This window comes from Siniperca chuatsi, linkage group LG3 (genome assembly GCF_020085105.1).
Source record: "Siniperca chuatsi isolate FFG_IHB_CAS linkage group LG3, ASM2008510v1, whole genome shotgun sequence".
Taxonomy (NCBI): Eukaryota; Metazoa; Chordata; class Actinopteri; order Centrarchiformes; family Sinipercidae; genus Siniperca; species Siniperca chuatsi.
In genome coordinates, this window is record NC_058044.1 from 4653371 (window position 1) to 4667059 (window position 13689).

General features: G+C 42.6%; 1 protein-coding gene across 1 annotated transcript in view; it reads left to right on the forward strand.

Moving 5' to 3' along the window:
• The window catches only part of cacna1ab (calcium channel, voltage-dependent, P/Q type, alpha 1A subunit, b), a 196399-nt gene extending 192500 nt beyond the window's left edge, over positions 1-3899 (forward strand). The window contains exons 55-56 of the mRNA XM_044190125.1: positions 1155-1393; positions 2216-3899. Of these exons, the coding sequence (XP_044046060.1) occupies positions 1155-1393; positions 2216-2944 (968 nt within the window). The 3' untranslated portion in view covers positions 2945-3899. The remainder of the gene's footprint in view (positions 1-1154; positions 1394-2215) is intronic.
• Positions 3900-13689: the final 9790 nt, after the last annotated feature.

The window sequence follows — 13689 nt, forward strand, 5'->3', positions numbered from 1 at the left end:
ATCCTAACATTAGCGTTAGCATGTTAACATGCTAGCACATGCATTTGTATGTGGCATTTTAATGTCACATGCTAAATGGTAGTATAATATACTTAGCATGGCTCAGCTGTACTAGAATTAACACTAAGGGCATGCATACTCACGTGCTAAACTTGTAAGCATGTCAACATGATAACTGCATTAATGTTAGGCCTTTTAGCTGGTTTCAGGAAGAGTTGGTCCTTCTAATGTTTTCCTATGAGCCATGTTTGCCAGAGCACAGTCAGCGCAAGTTCCTGTTAAATTCTTTCCCAAATCAGTGACTAGACAAAGCATTTTGCTGATAAGAATTGCTAGTGCTTAAAGAAATGAAAGTACACAGGAGGATTTCTGTTGAGAAATTATGGAGACACTGGAGTTTGACACATGAGTTTGACACACTCGTAGCCACAGTTTTGGATTTTCTTAAATTTTACAATGAACACACTGGCGTTAGTCCTGTAGTGATGATGTAACGATGTAATGTGTCTTTAATGTAAGTGTAACATGAACATAGTTGCAGTGCTGCTTTACAGCTTGGTCAAGGGCAAGTATCAATTGTTGAGACAATTACGAGCAATCTGTGCATTTATTGAGCTAAGAGAGCAGAGTTGTCATCATATTCACTAAATTTTATGCGAGTCAAGTCTTGGCACAAAGAAGTCCTTGAAAAGAACATTGTGCAAGCGGATAGCCCACTTCATCACTAATTGCGAGTGCAAATTGCATGCTTCAGCTGTAAAACGAATGCAACAAAGCTGGCACAGTTAAATGCTAAATCCCCTTTATAATTGGAGAGCTCTCTAATCTGATGGAGAAGACTCTCCTCTGTTTCCCGGACTCTGTAGTGAGGATGGTGTTTTAAATTAGTTTTCTTTGCTCTACATTTGACTGCACAGGTGTAGTGGATTCTTGCATGGATAGGCATTTCTCGTTTTAGCTTGTTTTCATTTTCATTTATATCACTTTTGACTTGCTTTTCCCATATGAAAATAAAAATCTTTCATCAGCTACAGTAACTTGTGGTAGATGTTGTAATCTTAAATTGTATGTCCTCACCTCAGGTAGCTCAAATCTTGACAAAATAATGAGTGGTCTTGTATTTACAAATGTAAACTGAGACATATCCTTGCTAGGCCTGGGTACAGACCTCAGCACCACCACGCAGTCGGGCGACCTTCCACCCAAGGAGCGCGAGCGGGACCGCGGCCGTACCAAGGACCGTCGTCACCACCATCACCACCATCACCATCACAGCTCCATGGACAAGGAGCACTACGGCCCTGACCGCCACGACTACCCCCACAGGCATCCTCACGACCGCCACTGGTCCCGCTCACCCAGCGAGGGGCCTGATGGACGAGGACACAGACAGGTGGGCTCCATAGACACCAAGATTAATGCAAAGGTTCATAAAATATTAGGGACAGTTTCTCAATACTGTCCAATACTGTCCCCACTTTTTCACAATTTCCATATATGTAGAATACCTTATATAAAGCTTTTTACTCAATACAGGTTGGATAAAAGCCCTAATAGCCTTGAGGATGTTCTGTTCTGTCATTATGGATACTTCAGTGCTGACGATGGTACTTTACATCATACTTAGTTACATTATACTCAGTCTTGTAGTCACAGTAGTGTAGGCTTTCTTAAGTATTATCCAAAATACTTTCCAGATGTTTGACTGCTTAAAAATGAGCTGTGTTTGTCGTACAGTAGATCTAGATTTTTTTATGTTTGAATCCCAGTATATCTGTTACTAGGAACTGAGCACAGAGGTGAATTATAAAAAAAAAAGACGTTCATTATTTATGAAATGATCCTTAACCCATGCCTTTTTTCCCATCGCAACATCTGTTCTTTTATCCAGTAAGAGTTCACACAAAGTCATACACCTACTTATGGATATCAATCTCTCTTTTTTGTGTTATGCTTTTTTCTTTATCACTGTTTCTCTCTGTCCATTTTTCTTCAATGTGACGTGTTGCTTCTTGGTGTCAATTTTTTGCCTCATCACTATGTTTTTTAATGATTTCCAATGGTGTTTATCTCTCTCTCTCTCTCTCTCTCTCTCTCTCTCTTTCTATCTATCTATCTATGTATCTATCTTCACCACCACTCTGCTCTACTCTGGTCTCTGTTGTTGTTGTTGTTGTGGTGCGTTTTGATTTTCCTTGTTTACATTTTGCTGTAGGGCAGTAGTTCGGTGAGCGGCAGCCCGGTCCCTTCCACCTCGGGGACCAGCACTCCGCGGAGAGGCCGTCGGCAGCTGCCCCAGACCCCTGCTGTCCCCCGTCCACATGTCACCTACTCCCCCGCTGTCCGCAAGCCCAGCTACGGTCCCCCAGGGCCGGGCCGACTGCGCTCCCCCTCCCCCCGACACTTCTCCCCACCAGACCACGACAGAGGCTACCACCACCGACCCCCGTCACGCCATGTTTCTCCCCACCACGGGGGCTCCTCGTCCCGGCACGGTTCACCACGCTCCCCTAGGCACCAGTCCCCACGCTCGCCCCTCCACGGCTCACCTAGGTCCCCTCACCGAGGCCGCTGGAGCGGGCCTCCGCCTGGGGACAGCCTGGAGGGCGACGGGCCCTTCTATGAGCGTGACTACGAGTATGAGCGCCACCATGAGCCCCCTGCCTACGAGCAAAGCCTCTCCCATGGCAACCCACACCCACATGGGGGAAATCCTCACCCACACCCACGCTCACCTAGGACTGCCCGCCAAGGGCCCCCTCCGCCCCCTCACCCGCATCCACGTAGGGTGCCCAATGGCTACCGCTCATCCTCACCTTCCCCACATCGGCGGGGGCCACCTGGGGCGCCCCCCCACCCGCACCACCGTCCCCCCCATGCCCGAGGGCCCCGCAAAGGCCTGCATGAACCTTATAGTGAGACGGACGAGGATGACTGGTGCTAGCAACCACAGGGAGCGAGGGATAAGGGCAGGAGAGGAGAAGAAGAATAGCAGCCTCCGGTGCTCTGGCCTTGGATATGTAGACTTTTAATAAAGCAGAGGTGGTGAAAATGTTGGGGGCACGGGGTTGAACGCCTTCCAAACCCTCTACTTTCACCCCTCGGACTCTAAATGAGAGGAAAGGGCAAAGGTGAGGGGGGTGAGGGTGCTGCAAATAGCCTTTTACAGATTTTGTGTAAGACTCAAATCAGTGACAGAGCAGCACATGGATAAAATGAAAAAAGAGACAGCCAAGACAACTAGGGCAGGGCCTGGGCACAGTTTACCTCTGCCTCTCTCAGTCTCAGAACTACACTTCCCAGAATTCTATGCTTGACCAGCAAGGCCAGGCTGCAGGAGGAAGAGAGAGGTGTGGGAACAGAAAAGCGAGGGAGGAGCATGTAAAATGGCCAGGGATGACCGTAGTTTACGAGGCCTAAAAGCACTTCTCCCAGACTGTCACGTGATTGGTTAGTTTCGTCAGATGTGTGCCTGTCGCTGGCCAGTCTGCTAATGTAAAAGCCTGAAAATGAGCTGGAACACAGAGTCCCCTGCTTTGACTCTGCTCCTCAAACAGATATGTTTAAAGAAAAATAAATTAACAAAAAGCCAGGACCCCCTAACCCTTACATGCCAAGCTATGCCTCCAGAAAATCAAACTTGAACAATGAAGAACAAAATGAAACTTTACATGACAAACAATGAAAAGAAAAAAAGGGAGAACAACCACTTTATCGTTAACCTTTTTCCTTTCCAAGGGACAGAACCAGGAAGCTCCGCCTATACTGCAAAAACCAGCCAATCACAGCGCTGGCTGATATTTGATGAGTTTTATCATCTCTGTTTACTGTTAAAGACTCCCTTAATGCTGACGGAACTGGTGTGACATCACTTCCTGTCCGGCAGTGGTGGCGGGGGCACGGGGCACGGTGTGGGCTCACTTCCTGTTCGAGTGCACTATGGGAAGGTTGGGCTCAGATAACTTGAGAAGGGAGTCGGACACCTCGTCAAGCCCCTTCCTCCTCAGTTACTCGACCCAGCGCGAGGCGAGGGATGACCTGACAGGAAATGACATCACACAGTTGAATGGGGCGGAGGAGAGGAAAGGAGGGATGGGAAAAAGACAAATTTCTTCAGTATTTCTTCTATCGATTACTTCTCCTTCTTGTTCTTCTTCGGACATTGGAGCTTGGTTCTTCTGTTGCATTCGCTCAGCCTCCTTTGATCTTTTTCGGAGTCCAAAATTTGATGGAAACCTGCATGATTGATTAAATACATACTAGAGAGGAAATCTAACTGGTGTGGGTGGGACCTGGGGGCTTTGCATTTAGGTTTACAAAAGAAGTTCTCTTCTTTCAGACACTCTCTCTCTCTCTTACATCTCAAATGTAATTTTTGTTTACTTTTTACCCGAAACAGGCTTTGACAGTCGGCTGTTTAGTTTGTCTCAGTTTTCTGCTGACACGGTTCAAAAGCTACGTTTCTACAACCTGTTAAATGACAGGAAACACTGCAGGATCACACTGAAGTTTCCTGTTGTGCTTGAGAAACAAGAGGGAGACAGAGTGGGGAGAAGCGGACTTTTACCACACTTGATTATTATTGTTAATGATGATAGTCTTATGAATAATGATATCAATGTCAATGCAAAATGACGATGACAATGATGATGATACTGATGATTGATTGATTGTTTGATAGAACTGTTGCTGTAGATTTGTTGTCATGTTATTTGGAGTTTAAGTATGCTATGTCCATCTTGTTTACATCCGTTATGTTTTTATCCCCCCCTTTCAATTACGTTTACCGGGTTCCTGATGCCTTCCTGCAACGTTTTGGGGCAATGACGGCTTGGGAACATTCACTTAGCAGCGTTGCGTGTTGTAACGCAACTCTTAAGATACACTCTCTCTTCAGAATGGTGGAAGAAGAGGTCAGGGGAGCTTCAGTACCTGACTTGCAATGATTCATGGGGTCAGTACTCTTGTGAAGCCAACCCAAAGATCAAGAATTCATGCTCAGAGGCATGGGTACACCAGATCATTGAGAATGTGGAAGAGTTTGTCTGCCTTTTACAATGCAGAGGTTTCACACAACCCTGTTTTACTGAGGTTAAAGTTCTACCAAGGTTGAATTCTTCCATTTGCAGCCAAAAAAGCTACAAATCTTTTCCCTCTGTCGGGCTCTGTAGTTTTGTAGTAAGATCAGTTGCCGGCAGTAACAGCACAGTATTGGTGGTACAGTGTTGGTGTCAGTCAGTATTAGGTGGTGTTGTTCTCTTTTTTGCCACCAGGGGGCAGTTATCAGTGCACATTATCCGCCCTGCCTTCCCCCTCTACAGGACAGCCTCCAGGCCACATCCTGGTTTCCTAGACCTGGAGTGAAACCTCTAAGACATATAGAAGTTCAGTCCTAGTCAGGAAACGTGGATGTAGCCTGGGAGACGCCATATCTGTCCGTTTTTCAGTCCGTCCTTCTGTCTGCCTGTCTGTGCCAATGCTGACCCCCTCCCTCCAGCCCCTTCTCTCAGGTCTGGATAACCAGAGAACAGTCACCAAATCACCAATCCAATCAAATGAGGTTGTAGAAAAGCTGAAACCTCCTCTGCCAAAACCCACTTCAGTATCCACCAACCTCTTTTTCCTCATCTATCTTTTTCTTTTTCTGTCCATTTGCTTTGACATCTGTTCTTTCAGCTTGCCAGAGAGCACCACTGAAGACACAAGGCATTACAGGACAGAAACACTTGGGACTAATAATTTCATCCTTATTGTTATGAGGGACAACAATTATTGAATATTCAATAACACTAGGACAAGATGATAAAGTATAGATAAATATAGATGATAAACTACATATAAATCTAGATATATTACAGTAGATGTAGTTATAGATAACAGACAGAGTATAATTAGAGTTTCAGATATTTATTTATTTTGCATACCGTTCATGTTCATGACACGGTCGACGATCTAGCTACTCTTGAAACCTCGCACTGTTTTCTTCGCAGTCGCAGAAGCCAGAAAACAAACCCCAGTCCACGTGTTTTGACTCTATGCAGACCTCATAAGCATCCTCACTGTATTATTTCGGAGGAGAAACTGCAACGCTGTGGTACTGTAAAACGGATTAATGACACCGGAACACGCGGATCTGAGAAAATGTGAAGATCGACACCATGTTTGCACACGTCACTTGACATCACACCCACAGTGAAACCCCTTTCTTTCATGTACCTCTGTCGCTGTCTTTTTCCCCCCTCCTCCAGATGATCCCTTTTCCCTCCCCATCTTTCTCTCTTCTATATGTTGCCTCCAGGCCAAGTTGTTGAGCATAGCGTAGTCAAGATGGAGACAGGGGGTTTTGTTTTTGTTGATTGCTTATTTGTTTTGCGGGATTCCAGGGGCACAAACCCCTAACCCCTCTGCCCTCACCTCCCATCAAGAGAGGTTACGGCAGGTGGGGATGCTTCCCCAAAATCCCCTACAGAGCCACAGTGCCTTCTGTATCAGAGTCACATTCGTCACCCCCCAATCTCCTTGCCCCTATCGGTCCCCCCCCCTTACCCTCTGTAGTAGTTGAGATCAACCAAACTACGCCTTAAAAGTCGAGTCCCACCGGCTCCCATGCTAGCAAAGAAACAGGGAGAGCTGTGATTTGAGACTGGGCCAGGGTGAAGAAATAGCCAAGAGGCTAGACTTGATGTAGGGAAATCAATATCACATCTGGTATGGGCTTAATCGCTTTAAATTCCCATTTAAACATACACAGATTTTTATAGTTGCTAAAAATCTAAAGATATCCACAAAGTTTGAATCAGAGTCTCGTGTTTTTGACCTTTAAAGACTTAAATGGTCATCGTTGATATATTGGATGCTGCTAGCAAGCTAGCACTCTTGGCTTCACCTCCCTGTTAGGCGTGGGGCATGTTGTGTCCATCCCAGAGATGTCGTGGGTCCAGTTTCAGGTGGTGTAGTGAGAGGTTTACAGAGGTGCAAAGCAGTTTGCTTACTTCTCAGGTCCCTCTAGAGTTAGGTAGCTAGATAGTTAGACAACATAGGGAAGAGTCAGCTACGAAACAAGCAGGCCTTGGATTGAGTTATTGTATGGTTTTACCTGGCATGGCATCAGACGTTGTAATGTTGACCCCCTGCCCTCCCCACACCCCAAACCCCCACCCCCGCCGCTCCTTTCACTAACCTACATTACACACTCTGACCCCTCACCTCCCCATCAGCAGCCTGCCAACTCACCAACACTCAACGCCAAGCGTGTTGACAGACAGGCAGGAAAAACCCACTTCCATTTTGGCTCCACAACACCACTCGCTTGTCCAGAATTGTAACAGCAGATCCAAAATGGCCGACACACAACACTGCCCTTGTGTGAAAGCATGTTGTGTGTGTGCTTTTCCAAGAACAAATCCCATTCTTTGGAGAAAAAAAAGTGAACATCTGACCTTTCTTGTTTTTGTGGTTGTTTCACTGATTTTTTTTAACGGGGTTGGGGGCGGGATTGCACGGATTTTGCTCAGTCATCGCTTCTCTCCACGTTTTCTTTCTGCGTCTTCACCGCCGACTTCTGTCACCCATCAGTCTGAACCTCTGACTGATGTTTTTTTTTTTTGTCTTCTTCGTTATTGGACGAAGGAAAAACTAACAAACGCACCAACCCATCCACTCAGTCGGCTGTGAAATTGTGTCAGTGGGTCAGTCGTGAGGCAACGTGTCGACAAAAACACGAATAAGGGCTCTCTTTAAAAAAAACTACACAGTGGGTTTTAATGTACAGTAGTGCTGCCAAAAGTTGTGCTTATGTAGCTGAAGCCACGCCGTGGTCTCCCCTTTGTACAGCACTAGATGTGTGCATGCGTGTGTGTGTAGGGGGTCAAGAGCAAGGCGGGGAGGGAGGGGCGGGAGGGTCAAAAGGTAACGAGAGAGATTTTAATGATGTAAGGGTCCTGTTTGAGTGGAGGTGGGAGTTTTGGGGGGAGGGGCAGCAGCAGCAGCAGAGATCGTAGTGATGTTAACACACAATTTCACAATGGCACTGGACCACTTTTCTGGCTCATCCTCATCCTCAGAAACCATTTTGTCACCGTCACTCCGCCCACGCTAGGTCCCACTTTGAGGGGGGCGGGGTTACTGCTGCGACAAGGAGACATTTACTGTGTGTGTTTGTGGTGGTGTCTCTGAGAGTGTGCAAGAGTGTACGCGATTGTGTTTAGGGCTGAAACTGATTATTTTCATTATTGATTAATCTGGCAGTATATTTTAATGATTAATCCATTAGTCGTGTAGTCTATAAAATGTCAGAAAATGTTTTTAAAAATGCAAATTGTCATGTTTTATATATTTCTAGTTTTAGTATTATGGATGTATATCAGCTGTTGAGCTAAACCCTTTACATAGATGTTTTCAAAATGCCAGTAAGATAAGATACAAGATGAGATACAAATTAATTTTTCCTGAAGGAAATTTTTGTCCCCAAAATGCTCAATATACATAGCCTTTCTTGTAGTGTAAAATAAAATATGAGTAAAACTACAAAAACGGTGTAATGCTTAAATGAAAATACAGGGTACGGTTACTATATGACAAATGACAAGCAATGGAAATAATGCGCAGAAAGGTGTCTCTATGTTACTATACCACTTTGATAGCTCTTGCACATGTGTTCATTAATGTGCACTATCCCCTATATATAAACAAATTAATAACAATAAACATCACAAGTAAGTAAAAGTAGTAAATCCTCCTGGAACCAGCGAACGTTTGGCATTTTTGGCTAATAAATGAGAAACATTTAATTGATTATCAATATTGTTATTGTTTAATTTCTGTGGGTTGATTAATCAATTAATCGACTAATCGTTTCAGCGCTAATTGTTTCTGTGTGTGTGTGTGTGTATGCATGTAAGAGGAAGATATGTAAGTGACTGGACTTGCATGTATTTGTCAGTTTATTATTGTTTGTGTGTCTGTGTGTGTGTGTGTGTGTGTGTGTGTGTGTGTGTGTGTGTGTGCACATGTCCTGACACCATCAGCTACAGTAGGTAACCCTCAGTGCCTTACACTGTACAGGACAATGATTTGTCCTTTTGAGACAATCACAGCGCACACACATAAGATTTTAATGTCGTCATCGCCATCTTCATCCCCCTCCCTCCCTCCCTCACCCACTCCTCACCTTCCTCTTGGATCATGAAGTCAAGCCTGGATGGGTGAGAGTGGGGATGGAGAAGGGTCAGTAGATAATCATGTCATTTCTCTCACCCATTCTCTCTTGTGCCGTCTATTGTATATTTTGGCTCTGTAATTCTTGTGTATATAATCCATAAACTTTTTGAAAAACTCATTGCGTTCATATGATGTTCTTTAATTCTCTCATCTCGCAGTGTTTCATTCTTTCTTCTCAGCATCTTTGAGTTCATCTTTGTCTTTCGCTCTCCTTATTCCTCACGTAATACCATTCATAAACACAAGGTGGTGGGATTGAGCTTTCACCATTATCGCTCTATGAAAGGTGTACTGTATGTCTGTGTATGCTGTGTAGGTTGAATGAGTTCGTGCTGTGTGTGTGTGTGTGTGTGTGTGTGTGTGTGTGTGTGTGTGGGTGTGTTTTGTCTGTAAACATCTGACTGCAGTGTGTTTGCTGTGTGTGTGTGTGTGTGTGTGTGTGTGTGTCTTTGTGTACGTCTTCAGTTCTTTATGGATTCCAGCAGGTATTAGGGGTGAATTTCTTGTTGATATCTGCACATTAATCTATAATTCATTCACTTGAATTAATCATTTGTACTTTCAAATTACTTAATTTGTGTGTGTACATATTTGTATTGTATTTGTGTGTGTGTGTGTATGTGTGTGTGTTAATACAGTATGTTTAAAGCTGTGCTAATCAACTAGGTGGCAGGGGGGAAAAACAAAACCCCAGTGAATTAAAGTTCATTATTCAGGCTCGTTTTAGCTCTGTTTTGGTCTACACCAATTTCTAAGAAAAACTCTGGTTCTTAAGCTGCTAGATGTTTACCAGCTAGTTGCTAACTTTGTCTGTATGCCGTTTGGTGCTGGGCAGAGAGTGAACAAGGAGTACTGAAACAACTTCCGATGTAGCATCGGAAATGTTTCGGAGAGCATCAGTGGGACTAGTGCACTAAATGTGATAACTTACTGATAGTTTGATGGAATAAGTTCGGTAATTTGTGTGCACCTCTATACTGAAACACAGCTGCTAGCCTGACTCTAACACTCTTGGTGCTCCTTGCTAATACTATTAATTTGAAGGCAGGACTTATTAATGCGAGGAATGAGTTATTATTTTTTGTGCATATGTTATCAAAACTGTTATCCCTCATACTTGCCGGGCTCAGTACTCTGTGCTGATTTACAGTAAATTGATTCCTCAGAGACATGGGTGAAGTGTCTCCTGCTGTTGCCATAGCAACCCTCAAGGTCCCTCTCTCTATTTCCATCCATCTCTGGTCTTTATTTCTCTCTCCCTCACTCTTTCTTCATTTCACCATCAGCCTAGTGGAGACAAGTTGCTTCCAGAAGATCTGTCCTCATGTCTTGACGTCAGCGTCCCGTACGCTGGAGGCCGATCCCTCCCAAACATCTCAAGGTGCCACAAGATCAGGAAATTAGTAGGGTCTTTTTTAACCCTTTGTAGCACAGATTTGATTACTCTCTGACACATTAGATGTATTATTATGTCAGAGAAGACTTTGGGGTCCTTGAACCAAACGGGTTCAATTCATTCATTGCAACAAACTGGACACATTTTTATCTTTTTGGCTTTTGTACTTGACTGGTTTAGGTTTGCACAGGCCAGAATTAACCATTAGCTTCTTTACTGGACAAAGTTTTGGTCTATCATTTGATAGAAGTACAGATTTAGGTGTCAAAAGAAATCTGATTCCAATTCTAGAAAACGTTAACTTAAGATTAGGGACATTTCTGTTTCGTCTTCTCTGGTATTCATATTGGTGTCCACTAACTATAAACCCATATTTTACTTTATTTTACTTTAAGTCACTTTACAGTTAGAAATATCACAATTATTTATTATTTATATTCCTTATACGATTCTTTATTACAGCGATATGATGCTTAGGTGACACTGGGTGAAATAGTTAAACCGGGTCAAACAAACCAAGCTTAAGGAGTAAAAGCTTCAGAGTAAACTACTCCAAACATGCTTGTTGGGAACATAAAATGCAACAAAACCCATCCCCAAGAATATTAATGCTGAGCCAGCCAGCATCCGATGGTGAAAAGTAGCTACAAAGGGTTAAATATTACTTCAAAGGACCCAAATACCAGAGGAATAAAAGTTCTGTTGGTGCAGAGATGCACTGGGGAAACTCTCTGAAGCAACTACCAACCATCCATCTCATCACCATGCAAACCATCGGACACGCGACCCAGTAGAAACCGAACCAGTGCCACAGTAGAAAACCATACAGGATTCACTCAGCAAGTTGGGGAAAAAAGAGAAAAAATAAACATACATGGCAATTTAAGATAAAAGAGAAGTATTTAATTACAGATTTGCATGTGCAATGTGCATGCCACTATGTGGGGTAACAAGTCAACTTCAGGAATTAAAAAAAATAAATATCAAGAAAATAGTATATATATGTAAAAATATATATAGATAGATGTTTTTAAGAGCAATGTGTTTCTTTTTTCTTCTATTTTTAAAAACAAAAAATGAAAAAAAACCTGACCAAAAAAAACAAAAATGAAAAAAAAAAAATCATCCTGATAAAAAATGGAAATGACTTTGGTGATGAAATCAAAGAATGTTTGTTTGTTATATTTGCCAGTTATTTCACGGGGGATAACCCGTGGGGGAACAAGGATAGATAACACTTTAACTAACATTACAAAAAAAGAAAAAATGATTTTAAAAAGTGGGAGATGGAATACAAAACTTTTCCTTGATGAAAAACAATCCCTTTGAGAGTAAAGAGTTGCCTGAACCTCAATCTGGTGATGTTATTCCCGTTTATTCCGGCTATGAAATCCCTTCTTTCTCTCTCCCTCTCTCTTTCTCTGACCATCTCTTTCTCTCCCTCTGTTTCTTTCTCTATCTATCTCTGCTGTTTCTACCAGTGCATTTTGTAATTTCAAACAGAACTCTTCCTAAAGAACCTGAATAAACCAGAGAGAATGCATTCTACCCATCCTCCTGTCTGCTTTATTGATCCTGCACCCAGTAACACACACACACACACACACACACAGTAACACACTTGAGTAGTCAGATTACACATAATCAATTCAACATTCATAGTCTGATTACAGGTGCAAAATTGTTAATTTAAAGGAAAAGTTAAAGGAACATTTTGAAAAATATGCCTTTCTTGCCAAGAGTTAGATGAGAAGACCGATATCACTCTTATGTGTGTCCATTAAATATAAAGTTTGGAGACTCCACTGGTTGTCTGGCAACCTCACGGTGATGACAAGACAACTTTCATTTTTACACTTCAGTTTTTGTGTGGATTAAACAACCAAGATATAACGTGTTGATTAGTGAGCTTTAGAGGTGTTGTTAAGCAGTGTTTGTTGCCTTCAGACAGAGCCAGGCTAGCTGTTTCCCCCTACTTGCAGTCTTTATGCTAAGCTAAGCTAACTCCTGGCACTAGCTTCAACGTACAGACATGAGAGTGGTGTCAATCTTTTTATCGGCAAGTTAGCAAATAAGCATGTTTCCCAAAATGTCAAACTATTCCTTCAAGGTCCTCAAGAACGTTATGATTATGTTATGTATGTTATGCGTAATACAATAAAATTTGATGATTATGAAAACAGTTACCTATTATGAGAGTTTACAACCTAAACAGTGCAAATGTCAGCAATAAAATAGTATAAGGACAATAACAAAACAACATTTTATATTGTTGCAGTTAATTAAACAAAAATACAGACAAGTGATGAGGATGAAACAGTTACAGTGGCATTTAATTCAAGGATTAGGCTGGTGTTATTCTATATTTTTCTTATTGTCAACAAATCCCATGAAAAGACCAAAACTAACAATGTGTTCATCTCTCAATACTTCCTGACTTCCTTTCCCTTTCTGTGGTACTCAGCCCAAAGCCCATTCCTTCACATCCTACTGAAGATGTAAATGTTTAAAGCAGGTCACAAATATATAGTTTTTAACAAAGGTTACTCAAACAGGAGTGCATTTGTTAGAGACTAATTTCAATTAATCCCCATTTGGAGCTCTCGTGAGTATTTGGGGCAGCAGGACGGCGTATGTGGGGTTGAGCAAAATAAACTCCAGTGTGTGTGTTCATGGTAATGAAGGAACAGGTCACCCAGTTATAATAATATTTGTTAGTAAGATCCATTCATTGTTAGTTTTGGTCTTTTCATGAGATTTGTTGACAATAAGCAAATATAGAATACCAGCAGCCTTATCCTTTGAGTAGTCAGAATACCAGTGGTGGAAAGTAAGCACATTTGTTTAGGAATTTGCACAACTAAAGAAAATATCATCAAAGGTGGGTCCTGGCTTGTTTCCTAATCTTGTGGCCCTGTCTTGAAGAGATTATTTTATAATTTTATATTGTGCTCCCATTGTGCATATTCCTAACCCAATTTGTGTTTAATCACTCAAACTAACTGACACCAAGTGAAACACAGTGTTTTCTAGGAATACTGGTTGGTCTCTGAGTCTGTACATGATGTGTGCAC